Below are 14,027 nucleotides of genomic sequence, written 5' to 3' on the forward strand. Positions count from 1 at the left end.
CATTAGCTAAACTCTCAACTGCAACTATTTTATCACAGTGTACTGTACCTTGTCACAATGCATGTCAGCAGCACAGTATCAACTTCATCAAGACCTTGCCATTACCTATAAACTTTTCATCATTCAGCAAATGTCTGTTTGGCCTTGCACTGAGGATGTGGATTGAAGCCTCTGTATACTGTTAACTTTGTTTCAATCAGTATTGACATCCACCATAGCAATTTGCCTATGAATTTTGGATACGTTTTTTTACTTAAGTCATGATGGGTATTTTCCAAGTTGCATTCAGTTAGGCTGCCTTGGAAGTTAACTGCACATTTTGTAGGTAATCTTGTTTAGGCGACTAACCAGGCAAGCTTTTGTTGACACCAATGCCATGCAATGGTTGTTAAGCTTGGGTGGTATCCAGATTGTCATACCTTCATATCGACCTTGTGCCGTACTGGGATATTTGGTAATACTGGCACTGAACACAAGGGGTTTTTAAAAAAAAAATCTAAAAAATGTATCCCCACTGATTCTCTGTAATCCGAAGGTTAGCAATGCTGACAAGTACATGTAAAATCCCATAAACAATGCTAAAGACTGCATTGCGAACATTTTTATACAGTCTCTGACCTAAAATATTTGCAGGACAGACATCCCAGCTCTTAAAGTTTTATATAAGTAACTCAAATGCTGCTAACAGTTTGCTGCGCACACACAAAACAAATATTACAGCAAGGCTGTTGATCCAGGAGGGGATTCTCTGTTGTTGCTAAGCACCTGATTTTGGAAGAAGCTAACCAATTAGCTAGATAGCTAACTAGCTACTAAATTAGCAAGCCAAATGCATAACTGCAGAGCATTTAGCACATTTTAGACAGTTAATTTAATAGTTATAAGAATTGTAACTGGCTAATATTTAGTTGTGAATTCCATACTGTAACTAGATCATCTGGTGCGCGCTGCATAACAGTGAGTGACTCACAAGGCTCTGGTCTCTCGTCATTGTGTAATTGTAAAAAAACACCACGTGACTAGGGACCACCAGTAAGATTCATAATGAAAATTATGTGACGGGTGAAATGAAGAAAGCAATGTTCTTTATCTCCTAACGTATTGCACAAGTTGACTGCAGGTATTTACTTAAAGTAGCTACAAATATTCAAATTTCAAGTGTTGGCGGTATTGAAGAAGCATCCTGTGGCTATTTCCAAATACCCCCATATATGGTATACCATCCAAGCCTAATGGTTGTACAGTTTTACCATGCAATTGTTTAAAGCTAGAATCCTTAGTTGCAACGTATACATTTTTGGACTTCTCAAAGACTATAACTTATAAATGCCCCATGAGCTTAGTTCAACTGTCATAACCCATCAGAACGCAAAATATGAGCTTGTTTTACTCCAATGTTTGCAAACAATGTAAATAAACACTGTATAGCCTCAAAACATGGTTAAAACGCTAATGTTGATGTCATGGATCCATGCATCCATAGCTCTGTCTATAATTTTGAGTGGTTACATTTCTCCAGGCCCGTCACTCAGCTTTTTAACAAAACCGAGGCAGGGAAGCTGCTTTGTTTGTTAAGGATTCTAGCTTTAAGCCAAATGAGAATGTACACTAAATAGGGATGTGCCTCTTTCCCTTTCAAGACTAGGCCTATTTGGTACGCATCTACGTACATTGGCTCCGATACAATACAGGAACGATAAGTTTAGTTTGAAACATTTTGGTGCGATTCCAGTTTATTAGAGGAACGAATCGATACGATTGGATGCACTTACATTTGTTAAATAAACACATTCATTTTCCATTGTAAATTAAAATCTGCTGCTGATGGAGCTCCTGGGCAGGGCCTCTCTGAGCTGACTCCTCTTTCTCTCTCTGTGTGAGAGTGAATGATAAACATTACATTCACAAAGTATTCACACCCCATGACTTTTTACACATTTTGTTGTTACAAAGTTGGATTAAAATGGGTTTAATTGTCATTTCTTTGTCAACAATCTACACAACATACTCTATTGACAAAGTGGAAGAAATTCTAACATTTGTAAAACATTTATGAAAAATTAAAACACTATCTTGAAAAGTATTCAACCCGCTGAGTCAACACCTTAGAAACATCTTTGGCAGTGAGTCTTTCTGGATAAGTCTAAGCTTTTCACACATGGATTGCGCAACATTTGGCCATTTTATTATTAAAAAAATTCTTCAACTTCTGTCAAATTGGTTGTTGATCATTGTTAGAGAACCATTTTCAGTTCTTGCCATAGATTTTCAAGCAGATTTAAAACAAAACTGTAGCTTGGCCACTCGGGAACATTCATTGTCTTCTTGGTAAGTAACTCCAGTGTAGATTTGGCCTTGTGTTTTAGGTTTTTGTCCTGCTGAAATCTTCTAGGATTTTGCCTGTGCTTAGCTCCTTTCAGTTTTCTTTTTTATCCAGAAAAACTCCCCAGTCCTTAACGATTAGAGGCATACCCATAACGTGATGCAGCCACCACTATGCTTGAAAGTATGGAGAGTTGTACTCAGTAATGTGTTGTATTGGATTTGCCCCAAACATAACACTTTGTATTCAGGACAAAAATGTTTTGCTTTGCCACATTTTTTGCAGTACGTTGCACACAGGATGCATGTTTTGGAGAAAAAAAATTGTTCTGGTTAGTATTGTGCAGTAACTACAATGTTGTTGATTCACACTGAGTTTTCTCTTATAAAAGCCATTCAACTCAGTTAGGAAATATGCCTGTCAGGGTTTCCGTTTTTTGGTCTGAATTATTTTAAAAAGCTGATAAATAAAATGGTGCCGGCCAGTTGTTGGGGAGAAGAAAAAATCCCATTGCCAAATAATGCTTTTTAGCCTATTCTTGGGAACAAGTTATGTATCTTATCACATGCATACAGAGCCTTTGAGCGGAAACTCTGTCAGACAGCGTGAGAGCTGCTGCTCCTGCAGCATCTCAAAAGGAAACGGAAGGCAGGCTTCATCAGCGCATCACACATCACTTTGCAATGAGCTGGAGGCACCTGAACGTTTAATACATATGAGACATTTCTTACCTTGCTTCAAAGTAGTATATTAGATCTCCTCTCTTTCTAAATTTTGTACGGAAATCACATGAAACCTCTTGTATGTGCGATGCCCTTTCGACAACAGTGTTCCCCGCTAATTGCATTATGGGAAAAAAACATTTGCGCGTAGCCTACTGCCTTGTGCACATTGCTGTGCTTATGTTGATAAACTATACTGAACAAAAATATAAACACAACATGCTACAATTTCAAAGATTTCACTGAGTTACAGTGCATAGAAGGAAATCAGCCAATTTAAATAAATATATAAGTCCTTAATCTATGGATTTCACATGACTGTGACTGCAGGGGCACAGTCCATGGCTGGCTACTCTATGTACAATGCATTCGGAAAGTTTTCAGACACCTTGACTTTTTCAACATTTTGTTAAGTTACAGCCTTACTCTAAAATGTATCGTCCCCCCCCCCCCCCCCCCACCAATCAACACACTACCCCATAATGACAAAGCAAAAAAAGGTTTTTAGACGTTTTTGCTAATTTATTACAAATAAAAAAACGGAAATACTCAGTACTTTGTTGAAGCACCTTTGGCAGCGTTTACATCCTTGAGTCTTCTTGGGTATGACGCTACAAGCTTGGCACACCTGTGTTTGGGGAGTTTCTCCCTTTCTTCTCTGCAGATCTTCTCAAGCTCTGTCAGTTTGGATGGGGAGCATCGCTGCACAGCTATTTTCAGGTCTCTCCCAGAGATGTTCGATCGCGTTAAAGTCTGGGCTCTGGCTGGACCACTCAAGAACATTGAGACTTGTCTCAAAGCCACTCCTGCATTGTCTTGGCTGTGTGGTAATTGTTGTTGACCTGTTGTAAGGTGAACCTTTATCCGTCTGGAGTAGGTTTTCATCAAGGATCTCTCTCTGTACTTTGCTCCGTTCAGCTTTCCTTCGATCCTGACTAGTCTCCCAGTCCCTGCCGCTGAAAAATGTCCCCTCAGCATGATGCTGCCACCACCATGCTTCACCGTAGGTATAGTGCCATATTTCCTCCAGACGTTACGCTTGGCATTAAGGCCAAAGTGTTCAATCTTGGTTTCATCAGACTAGAGAATCTTGTTTTCGTGTTCTGAGAATCCTAAGGTGCCTTTTGGCAAGCTCCAAGCAGACTGTCAGGTGTCTTTTACTGAGGAGTGGCTTCCCTCTGGCCACTCTACCATAAACGCCTGATTGGTAGAGTGCTGCATAGATGGTTCAACTTCTGGACGGTTCTACCATCTTCACAGATGAAAGCTGAAGCTCTGTCAGAGTGGCCATTGGGTTCTTGGTCACCTCCCTGGCCAAGGCACTTCTCCCCCGATTTTCTCAGATGTGCAGGGCGGCCAGCTCTAAGAAGAGTCTTGGTGGTTAATAACTTCTTCCATTTAAGAGTGATGGAGGCCACTGTGTTCTTGGGGACCTTCAATGCTGCAGAAATGTTTTTGGTAGCCTTCCCCAGATCTGTGCCTCGACGCAATCCTGTCTCGGAGCTCTATGGACAATTCTTTTGACCTCATGGTTTGGTTTTTGCTCTGACGTGCACTGTCAACTGTGGGACCTTATATAGACAGGTGTGTGCCTTTCCAAATCATGTCCAGTCAATTGAACTTACCACAGGTGGACTCCAAGTTGTAGAAACATCTCAAGGATGATCAATGGAAACAGGATGCACATGAGCTCAATTTCGAGTCTCATAGCAAAGGGTCTGAAAACGTATTTAAATAAGGTATTTCTGTTTTTGCTTTGTCGTTATGGCGTGCTGTGTGAAGTTTGAGTGGGAGGAAAAAGATTTAATCAATTTTGGAATAAGGCTGTAACGTAACAAAATGTGGAAAGTCAAGGGGTCTGAATACTTTCCGAATGCACTGTACTTAAGACTAACTTCTATTGTAAGTTCAGCAGGTATAGCCAGATCAGTGTTATCTCTTGTAGCTTACTTTTATTCTGTAAAACAACATTTTCAACAGGTCATTTGATAATGATAACCTAGCAAATTACATTGGTTGTCACTCAACTAATAATACCTAATATTTTGCAAGCCATTTTACAAGCATTTGAAGGCTGATATTACAGCGCAGATGTGCAATATTGTGAATAGACCTCTCTTGGGTCAGCACATGAAGCTGCGCACAGTTAAGTTTGACTAGGGTTGTTCTGCCTGGGGTTGTTCTGCATGCAAAATGACTTTTATATCAATGACTGTCAACAGTTACATGCTTAGTTAGACACTGACAGAGAGGACACATCAGTTGTCACAAGATTAGAGGTGTTTTTCGAAAAAATGTGAACCGCCGATTTGTAACGTTTGACCAGATTTTCTGACCAATGCGTGCTACATTTGGATCGGTTTGGGGCACCACGGACCGACGCACTCATATCTTCAACATTTGAACCGGGAACCGATGCATATCGGTGAATTGTTACAACCTTAAATCTAAATGTTGTTTCCATCTCATCTTTGGTTCCAGATGCGCCCTCCACGGAGCAGCAGGAGTTGTTCACCCAGAAGCTGCAGCAGTGCTGCATGTTGTTTGACTTCATGGACTCGGTCACCGACCTGAAGAGCAAGGAGATTAAGCGGGCCACGCTCAACGAGCTGGTGGACTATGTCTCCACCAACAGGGGTGTCCTGGTAGAGACGGCCTATCCAGAGATCTCTAATATGGTGAGTGGGGTCTTTACACTAATTCCCTTTTCACACTATTTAGCAGAGCTGTGCCAGGACTAGCTGTACGGTGCTGGCCTATTTACTCATTCTCCGTAGTTGCTGGAAAAGGGCAATGTGTAGAAAATATCCAAACCAGGACACAGCGGTTCGTTCCGGTACAGAAAACACTACATCACCCAGTCCTGCTTGACTTCTCTGAAACAAATAAGCACATTGTCCCTGGCATATGAGTTTGATTACGCAAGATTGAGAGATTTGATAGGATGTGGAAGAACCTTTATCCTGCAAAGAATGCCACTAAAAAGTAGAGAAAGTGGTAATTGAAAACATGACATTCAATTTTAAATCAGGGCTTGAACGATTGCCATTGTTCTTAGAAAGAAAAAGGACTGATTCACCCAAGTTTTTCAACCTAAAGAGTAGGAAGTAGTTCTTGAATAGGAGCAGCTCTCATTCTTAGAGATGTGAAATGAAAGGGCCTTAAGATATGACTTTGTTGCGTGCTGTGCACTGTCGCTATGCTCTGAGCAACCTGGGAGAGAGGCAGCTCTCCTTAAAGCCGTCACACACCTTCAGCTCCAGTGAGACACAAAGATTACCCAGACCTCTTAATCACCTTGCTCATCCCTTTGCCCTTGTCATAACTCTCACCGCTAGCCACGCTGCCAGACCAGACTGTGAAGGACGGCCCACACGCCCTCAGTCAGTTCCACTGCTTTACTCTGTAGACGTGAGGGGCCTAAGTAGTTTCTTTGAGTTTATTAATTGATCTTGATACATCACATTTGAGAGGTGTGTCAGACAGAGTAATTGTTTTAGATCAATGACTGTCAACAGTTACATGCTTAGTTCGACACTGAAGGAGAGGACACATCAGTTGTCACAAGATTAGAGTTCTTTTTCTCAGCCCAGGTGTTGTCTTTTTATGGGGTTTTCTGTCTGAAATTGCTATCTTGAAAGATCAAGCCTACATTTAGTGTGTATCATTGCCACAGGCAGCCACATTAGCATGTTTACCTATTCTAATGTTACAGAGAACAGGTTCTGCACTTGTTATTCACAGGCTAGAATTTGATGGTAGAGGTAGTACTTAGTGACGAAAAATGACATTGTGATGATAGATTTATAGACGTGTGAATATTATCTCCCCATTCCAGAGTAGTGTGGGATAGCAGTTACCATCCCAACCAGTTATTAATTAAACAACAAATGTTGGATAAATGGATGTTTCCACTTAGTGCTAGAACTGTGTATCTCTTCTCATGGCAAGGCACATCTCCACTGCCAGTTAGACTCATCAGCATATGAATTGGAGGTATTTGTTTTGCCGCTCACCAGCGAGGCAAGTATGGCTAGATGTTTCCAATCCTCCCATTGTTTTCCTCACGTTGGTGTTTATCACCAATCCAAAATGGCTGGTCTAAAAAAACAACCAAAAACTAGACTACCTTTTCAGTTTGTTTTAACAGGCCTGGTAGATGGAGCACATGGAGTTTGATTATTTTGCTGACAGGCCAGGGCATGCCTATGACTGTACCAGTGAGAGATGGCCAAATGTAGTGTTCAGTTGGTTGCGTAAGTTTCTTTCATGGTTAATATAATGTGTCTGCGTAAGGGGAAGCATCCTGTTAAACTGTGGCGCATGGTGGAGTAGCACTGTCTCTTCCTGTAGTATGTAGGCATTCTGGAACACTCAGATGCCTCGCAGCCTCCTACAACTTTACAGTGACTCACACAGCATTTAGAACATCAGCGCCACGGATACGGTGTGCCATAACTCACTTGGCAGCTATTCCAAGGGTACTGCTCATTACACACATGGATGGGTTATCATCAGCACCAGTGACTTGGTGGTAAAAAGAAATAGGTGGGTAAACTCTGATTGGCGGTTGCAATGAAAAAAGTAACGCTCCCAATACTTTCAATGCATTTTCCCTGCAAAGGGTGGGTAAACTGTATCAACAAAAAAAAATGGGGTAAACTGTGTTTACTTGCGTTTACCCTCCACTAGAGGTCGACCGATTATGATTTTTTAACGCTGATACAGATCATTGGAGGACCAAACAAGCCGATGCCGATTATTATTATGATTTTTTTGATATGTGTATACACTGCTCAAAAAAATAAAGGGAACACTTAAACAACACAATGTAACTCCAAGTCAATCACACTTCTGTGAAATCAAACTGTCCACTTAGGAAGCAACACTGATTGACAATACATTTCACATGCTGTTGTGCAAATGGGATAGACATAGGTGGAAATTATAGGCAATTAGCAAGACACCCCCAATAAAGGAGTGGTTCTGCAGGTGGGGACCACAGACCACTTCTCAGTTCCTATGCTTCCTGGCTGATGTTTTGGTCACTTTTGAATGCTGGCGGTGCTTTCACTCTAGTGGTAGCATGAGACGGAGTCTACAACCCACACAAGTGGCTCAGGTAGTGCAGCTCATCCAGGATGGCACATAAATGCGAGCTGTGGCAAGAAGGTTTGCTGTGTCTGTCAGTGTAGTGTCCAGAGCATGGAGGCGCTACCAGGAGACAGGCCAGTACATCAGGAGACGTGGAGGAGGCCGTAGGAGGGCAACAACCCAGCAGCAGGACCGCTACCTCCGCCTTTGGGCAAGGAGGAGCAGGCCAGAGCCCTGCAAAATGACCTCCAGCAGGCCACAAATGTGCATGTGTCTGCTCAAACGGTCAGAAACAGACTCCGTGAGGGTGGTATGAGGTCCCGGCGTCCACAGGTGGGGGTTGTGCTTACAGCCCAACACCGTGCAGGACGTTTGGCATTTGCCAGAGAACACCAAGATTGGCAAATTCGCCGCCGGCGCCCTGTGCTCTTCACAGATGAAAGCAGGTTCACACTGAGCACATGTGACAGACGTGACAGAGTCTGGAGACGCCGTGGAGAACGTTCTGCTGCCTGCAACATCCTCCAGCATGACCGGTTTGGCGGTGGGTCAGTCATGGTGTGGGGTGGCAGGTGCTCCATGTGCTCGCCAGAGGTAGCCTGACTGCCATTAGGTACCGAGATGAGATCCTCAGAACCCTTGTGAGACCATATGCTGGTGTGGTTGGCCCTGGGTTCCTCCTAATGCAAGACAATGCTAGACCTCATGTGGCTGGAGTGTGTCAGCAGTTCCTGCAAGAGGAAGGCATTGATGCTATGGACTGGCCCGCCCGTTCCCCAGACCTGAATCCAATTGAGCACATCTGGGACATCATGTCTCGCTCCATCCACCAACGCCACGTTGCACCACAGACTGTCCAGGAGTTGGCGGATGCTTTAGTCCAGGTCTGGGAGGAGATCCCTCAGGAGACCATCCGCCACCTCATCAGGAGCATGCCCAGGCGTTGTAGGGAGGTCATACAGGGCTGTGGAGGCCACACACACTACTGAGCCTCATTTTGACTTGTTTTAAGGACATTACATCAAAGTTGGATCAGCCTGTAGTGTGGTTTTCCACTTTAATTTTGAGTGTGACTCCAAATTCAGACCTCCATGGGTTGATAAATTGGATTTCCATTGATTATTTTTGTGTGATTTTTGTTGTCAGCACATTCAACTATGTAAAGAAAAAAGTATTTAAGATTATTTCTTTCATTCAGATCTAGGATGTGTTGTTTGTGTTCCCTTTATTTTTTTGAGCTATATCTATATATTGTGGCAAAGAAGGGGGTCGAGTGATAAATGGCAGATATGTGAGGGCAGAACTAATTAACGGGCTCTGCCCGATCACTAAAATGGCCACCCCGATCAGAACTACAGATCACAAAATGGCCGACGGCCAAAACTACAATTCCCAGAAGCAAGGGGAACCCTCAGAAGGTGGAGCCGACCCACAGATAAAAGGTCAAGAAAAACCAGGAAGAGAGAGAGAGGGCGGGAAGGATCTATGAACCATAGAGAAAGAGACAATCTACATTGGCTGGATTTACCGTGTACGAGCTGGACTGTTTTGGACTTACCTGTTGGCGTTTAGACCTGGACCTACCGAGAACCAGATTTGTGTACCGAACCCTGCTATCCTTGACCTTACCTGTGGCCTGGGTGGACCAGGACAGTGAAACAAACACACAGGTACTGTCATGTTCGAAAGAACTTTCATTCTGGGCTGACTTTGGTGACAGTTTCCCACTTAATTTGTGACAAACGCTCCTAACTTTGAAGAGGTCTGCCACTATATATATATATATATATATATATATATATATATATATATATATATATATATATATATATACATACATACACACATACACACATACACACATACACACATACATACATACATACATACACACACAGCTCTGAAGTGACAACGATACTGAAGAGTCTGCTTAGGAGACAAATACTCTCAACTGTTTGAATAATAAAAATAGAGTTTAAGTTACCTGTGATGAATGCTGAAAACAAAAACTGTAATTTCTATATGCAGGAAATCCTATTTTAATAATCGGCATGGTAAGAATCAAAATCTGAAAAGCGGTTCCTTCATTTATTCCATAGGATATTTTTAGATTAACTTAAAATAAGGTCTGTGTTTGGCAAGGTGGTGTAAGCCTAAACCAATTGTATAACTGTGTAGATATCCATAGGATATAACTCTGATCAATATAAGCGAAGAAACATTTTTTTGTTGAGTGGATTTATGAAAATATGTTGACAAACGTTACCTAGTGAGATTTACACGGGTATCAAAACGCCGAGGCGGTTTAAGCACAAAACACAGACCTTATTTGAAGTAGATCAAGACATTCTCTATGGAAGACATGAACGGTAAAATAACAAAGGAACCCCTTTCAAGTTCAGCCGCAAGTTATTACAGGAATTATGACGCGTCGACTATTTCTCTCTAAACCATATACCTTTGACTATTACGAGCCTGCTGCTGCCTACCACCGCTCAGTCAGACTGTTCTATCAAATATCAAATCATAACTATATAACAAATCATAACTATATATTAACTATAATATAATAAACCTTAGTTTCCGGATTTGACCATATTAATGACCTATCATCTCAAACATTATTCTTTCAGTGACATACGGAACCGTTCCGTATTTTATCTAACGGGTGGCATCCATAAGTCTAAATATTCCTGTTACATCGCACAACCTACAATGTTATTTCATAGTTCCGTAAAATTCTGGCATATTAGTTCGCAACGAGACAGATTCTGTATACCCTGATTCTGCGTGCAACGAACACAAGAGAACTGACACAATTTCACCTGGTTAATATTGCCTGCTAACCTGGATTTCTTTTAGCTAAATATGCAGGTTTAAAAATATATACTTCTGTGTATTGATTTTAAGAAAGGTATTGATGTTTAAAGTTAGGTACAGTCGTGCAACGATTGTGCTTTTTTTTCGCAAATGTGCTTTTGTTAAATCATCCCCGTTTGGCGAAGTCTGCTGTCTTTGTTAGGAAGAAATAGTCTTCACAGTTCGCAACAAGCCAGGCGGCCCAAATTGCTGCATATACTCTGACTCTGTTTGCAAGAGAAGTGACACATTTTCCCTAGTTAAAAGAAAGTCATGTTAGCAGGCAATATTAACTAAATATGCAGGTTTAGAAATATATACTTGTGTATTGATTTTAAGAAAGGCATTGATGTTTATGGTTAGGTACACGTCGGAGCAAAGACGGTCCTTTTTCGCGAATGTGCACCACATCGATTATATGCAAAGCAGGACAGGCTAGAAAACTAGTAATATCATCATATTATCAACTAGTGTTTATGATTGATTGATTGTTTTTTTTATAATATAAGTTTAATGCTAGCAAGCAACTTACCTTGGCAACGTAAAGCAGGTGGTTAGAGCGTTGGGCTAGTTAACGTAAGGTTGCATCCCCAAGCTGACAAGGTAAAAATCTGTCGTTCTGCCCCTGAACAAGGCAGTTAACCCATCGTTCCTAGGCCGTCATTGAAAATATATGTGTGTTTGTGTGTTTATATATGTGTTTTTTAACTGACTTGCCTAGTTAAATAAAGGTTTAAAAAAAACATACATTTTTTTTTCAATCGGCAAATCGGTGGCCAAAAATACCGATTACCGATTGTTATGAAAACCTGAAATCGGCCCTAATTAATCGGCCATTCCGATTAATCGGTAGACCTCTAACCTCCACTACACCACTGATCAACACATCCTTAGCTGTCGGAGCCAAGGGGACTGACTGACGCTTTTTTGTGAGGGATAGGTTGAATTGTCTGTCTTGAGCATTCTCGGGTGCTGATGGCTATGGCTGTGACGATTTCTGTATAACCGTGTAGTCGCCAATTATGGATGAAGACCGTCATGAAAATACAATCGTCATAACAGTTTTAATAAAACGTGTGTGTGTGTACAGTTGAAGTGGGAAGTTTACATACACTTAGGTTGGAGTCATTAACTCGTTTTTCAACCACTCCACAAATTTCTTGTTAACCTCTCTGGGCTAGGCGGGACGAATTCGTCCCACCTACGCAACAGCCAGTGTAATCCAGTGGCGCGATTTTCAAATACCTTAAAAATCCTATTACTTCAATTTCTCAAACATATGACTACTTTACAGCTATTTAAAGACAAGACTCTCGTTAATCTAACCACACTGTCCGATTTCAAAAAGGCTTTACAACGAAAGCAAAACATTAGATTATGTCAGCAGAGTACCCAGCCAGAAATAATCAGACACCCATTTTTCAAGCTAGCATATAATGTCACAAAAACCCGGAAGACAGCTAAATGCAGCACTAACCTTTGATGAATATTCCGACCGGGAATCTCCTTTTCGGCAAACAGAGGAAAAAACACAAAGACGGGGGTGGCCAGTGCACGCGCCTAAGCCCACAGTCCCTTGATCGGCCACTTGAGAAAGGCGATAATGTGTTTCAGCCTGGGGCTGGAATGACGACATTCAGGTTTTTCCCGGGCTCTGAGCCTATTGGAGCCGTGGGAAGTGTCACGTTACCGCAGAGATCCTAAGTTTTTGAAAGAGATGTCAAAGAAAGACAATAAATGGTCAGACAGGCCACTTCCTGTAAAGGAATCTCTCAGGTTTTGACCTGTCATTTGAGTTCTGTTATACTCAGTCACCATTCAAACAGTTTTAGAAACTTTGGAGTGTTTTCTATCCAAAGCCAATAATTATATGCATATTCTAGTTACTGGGCAGGAGTAGTAACCAGATTAAATCGGGTACGTTTTTTATCCAGCCGTGTCAATACTGCCCCCTACCGTCAACAGGTTAACAAACTATAGTTTTGGCAAGTCGGTTAGGACATCTACTTTGCATGACACAAGTCATTTTTCCAACAATTGTTTACAGACAGATTATTTCATTTAGAATTCACTGTGTCACAAGTCCAGTGGGTCAGAAGTTTACAAACACTAAGTTGACTGTGCCTTTAACCTCTTACATCTAGACGTTCCGCTAGCGGAACACCTGCTCCAATATCCAATGATGGGCGTGGCGCGAAATACAAACTCCTCTAAAATCCGAAAACTTCCATTTTTCAAACATATGACTATTTTACAGCATTTTAACCTCTTAGGGCTAGGGGGCAGTATTTACACCGCCGGATAAAAAACGTACCCGATTTAATCTGGTTACTACTCCTACCCAGTAACTAGAATATGCATATACTTATTAGATATGGATAGAAAACACCCTAAAATTTCTAAAACTGTTTTAATGGTGTCTGTGAGTATAACAGAACTCATTTGGCAGGCCAAAACCTGAGAAAATTCTATGCAGGATGTGGCCTGTCTGACAATTTCTTGCCCTTCTTGATTTTCTCTATCCATTACAGAGGATCTCTGCTGTTACATGACACTTCCTACGGCTCCCATGGGCTCTCAGAAGGCGGCAAAAAGCTGAATCGTGGCTTTGCAGGCGCTGGTTGAAAAAAAAGTAGCGCGTTTGGGTTGTGGCTGGTTACAGTACTGTGAGACTCAGGCTCGTGCCCACGTCGACCGAATGCTTTGTTTTCTTTCGTCTTTTTACCTAAATGCAGATTCCCGGTCGGAATATTATCGCTTTTTTACGAGAAAAATGGCATAAAAATGTATTTTAAACAGTGGTTGACATGTTTCGAAGTACGGTAATGGAATATTTAGAAATCTTTTGTCACGAATTGCGCCATGCTCGTGACCCTTATTTACACTTCGGATAGTGTCTTGAACGCACGAACAAAACGCCGCTATTTGGATATAACGATGGATTATTTTGGACCAAACCAACATTTGTTATTGAAGTAGCAGTCCTGGGAGTGCATTCTGACGAAGACGACAAAGGTAATCAAACTTTT

General features: G+C 41.7%; 1 protein-coding gene across 1 annotated transcript in view; it reads left to right on the forward strand.

Annotated features, from left to right (window-relative positions):
* LOC106607584 (serine/threonine-protein phosphatase 2A 56 kDa regulatory subunit) overlaps positions 1-14,027 on the forward strand; it is a 158,114-nt gene that overhangs the window by 54,870 nt on the left and 89,217 nt on the right. Inside the window, exon 2 of the mRNA XM_014204662.2 lies at positions 5,527-5,723. Within this exon, the coding sequence (XP_014060137.1) occupies positions 5,527-5,723 (197 nt within the window). The remainder of the gene's footprint in view (positions 1-5,526; positions 5,724-14,027) is intronic.

This window comes from Salmo salar, chromosome ssa06 (assembly GCF_905237065.1).
Source record: "Salmo salar chromosome ssa06, Ssal_v3.1, whole genome shotgun sequence".
NCBI lineage: Eukaryota > Metazoa > Chordata > Actinopteri > Salmoniformes > Salmonidae > Salmo > Salmo salar.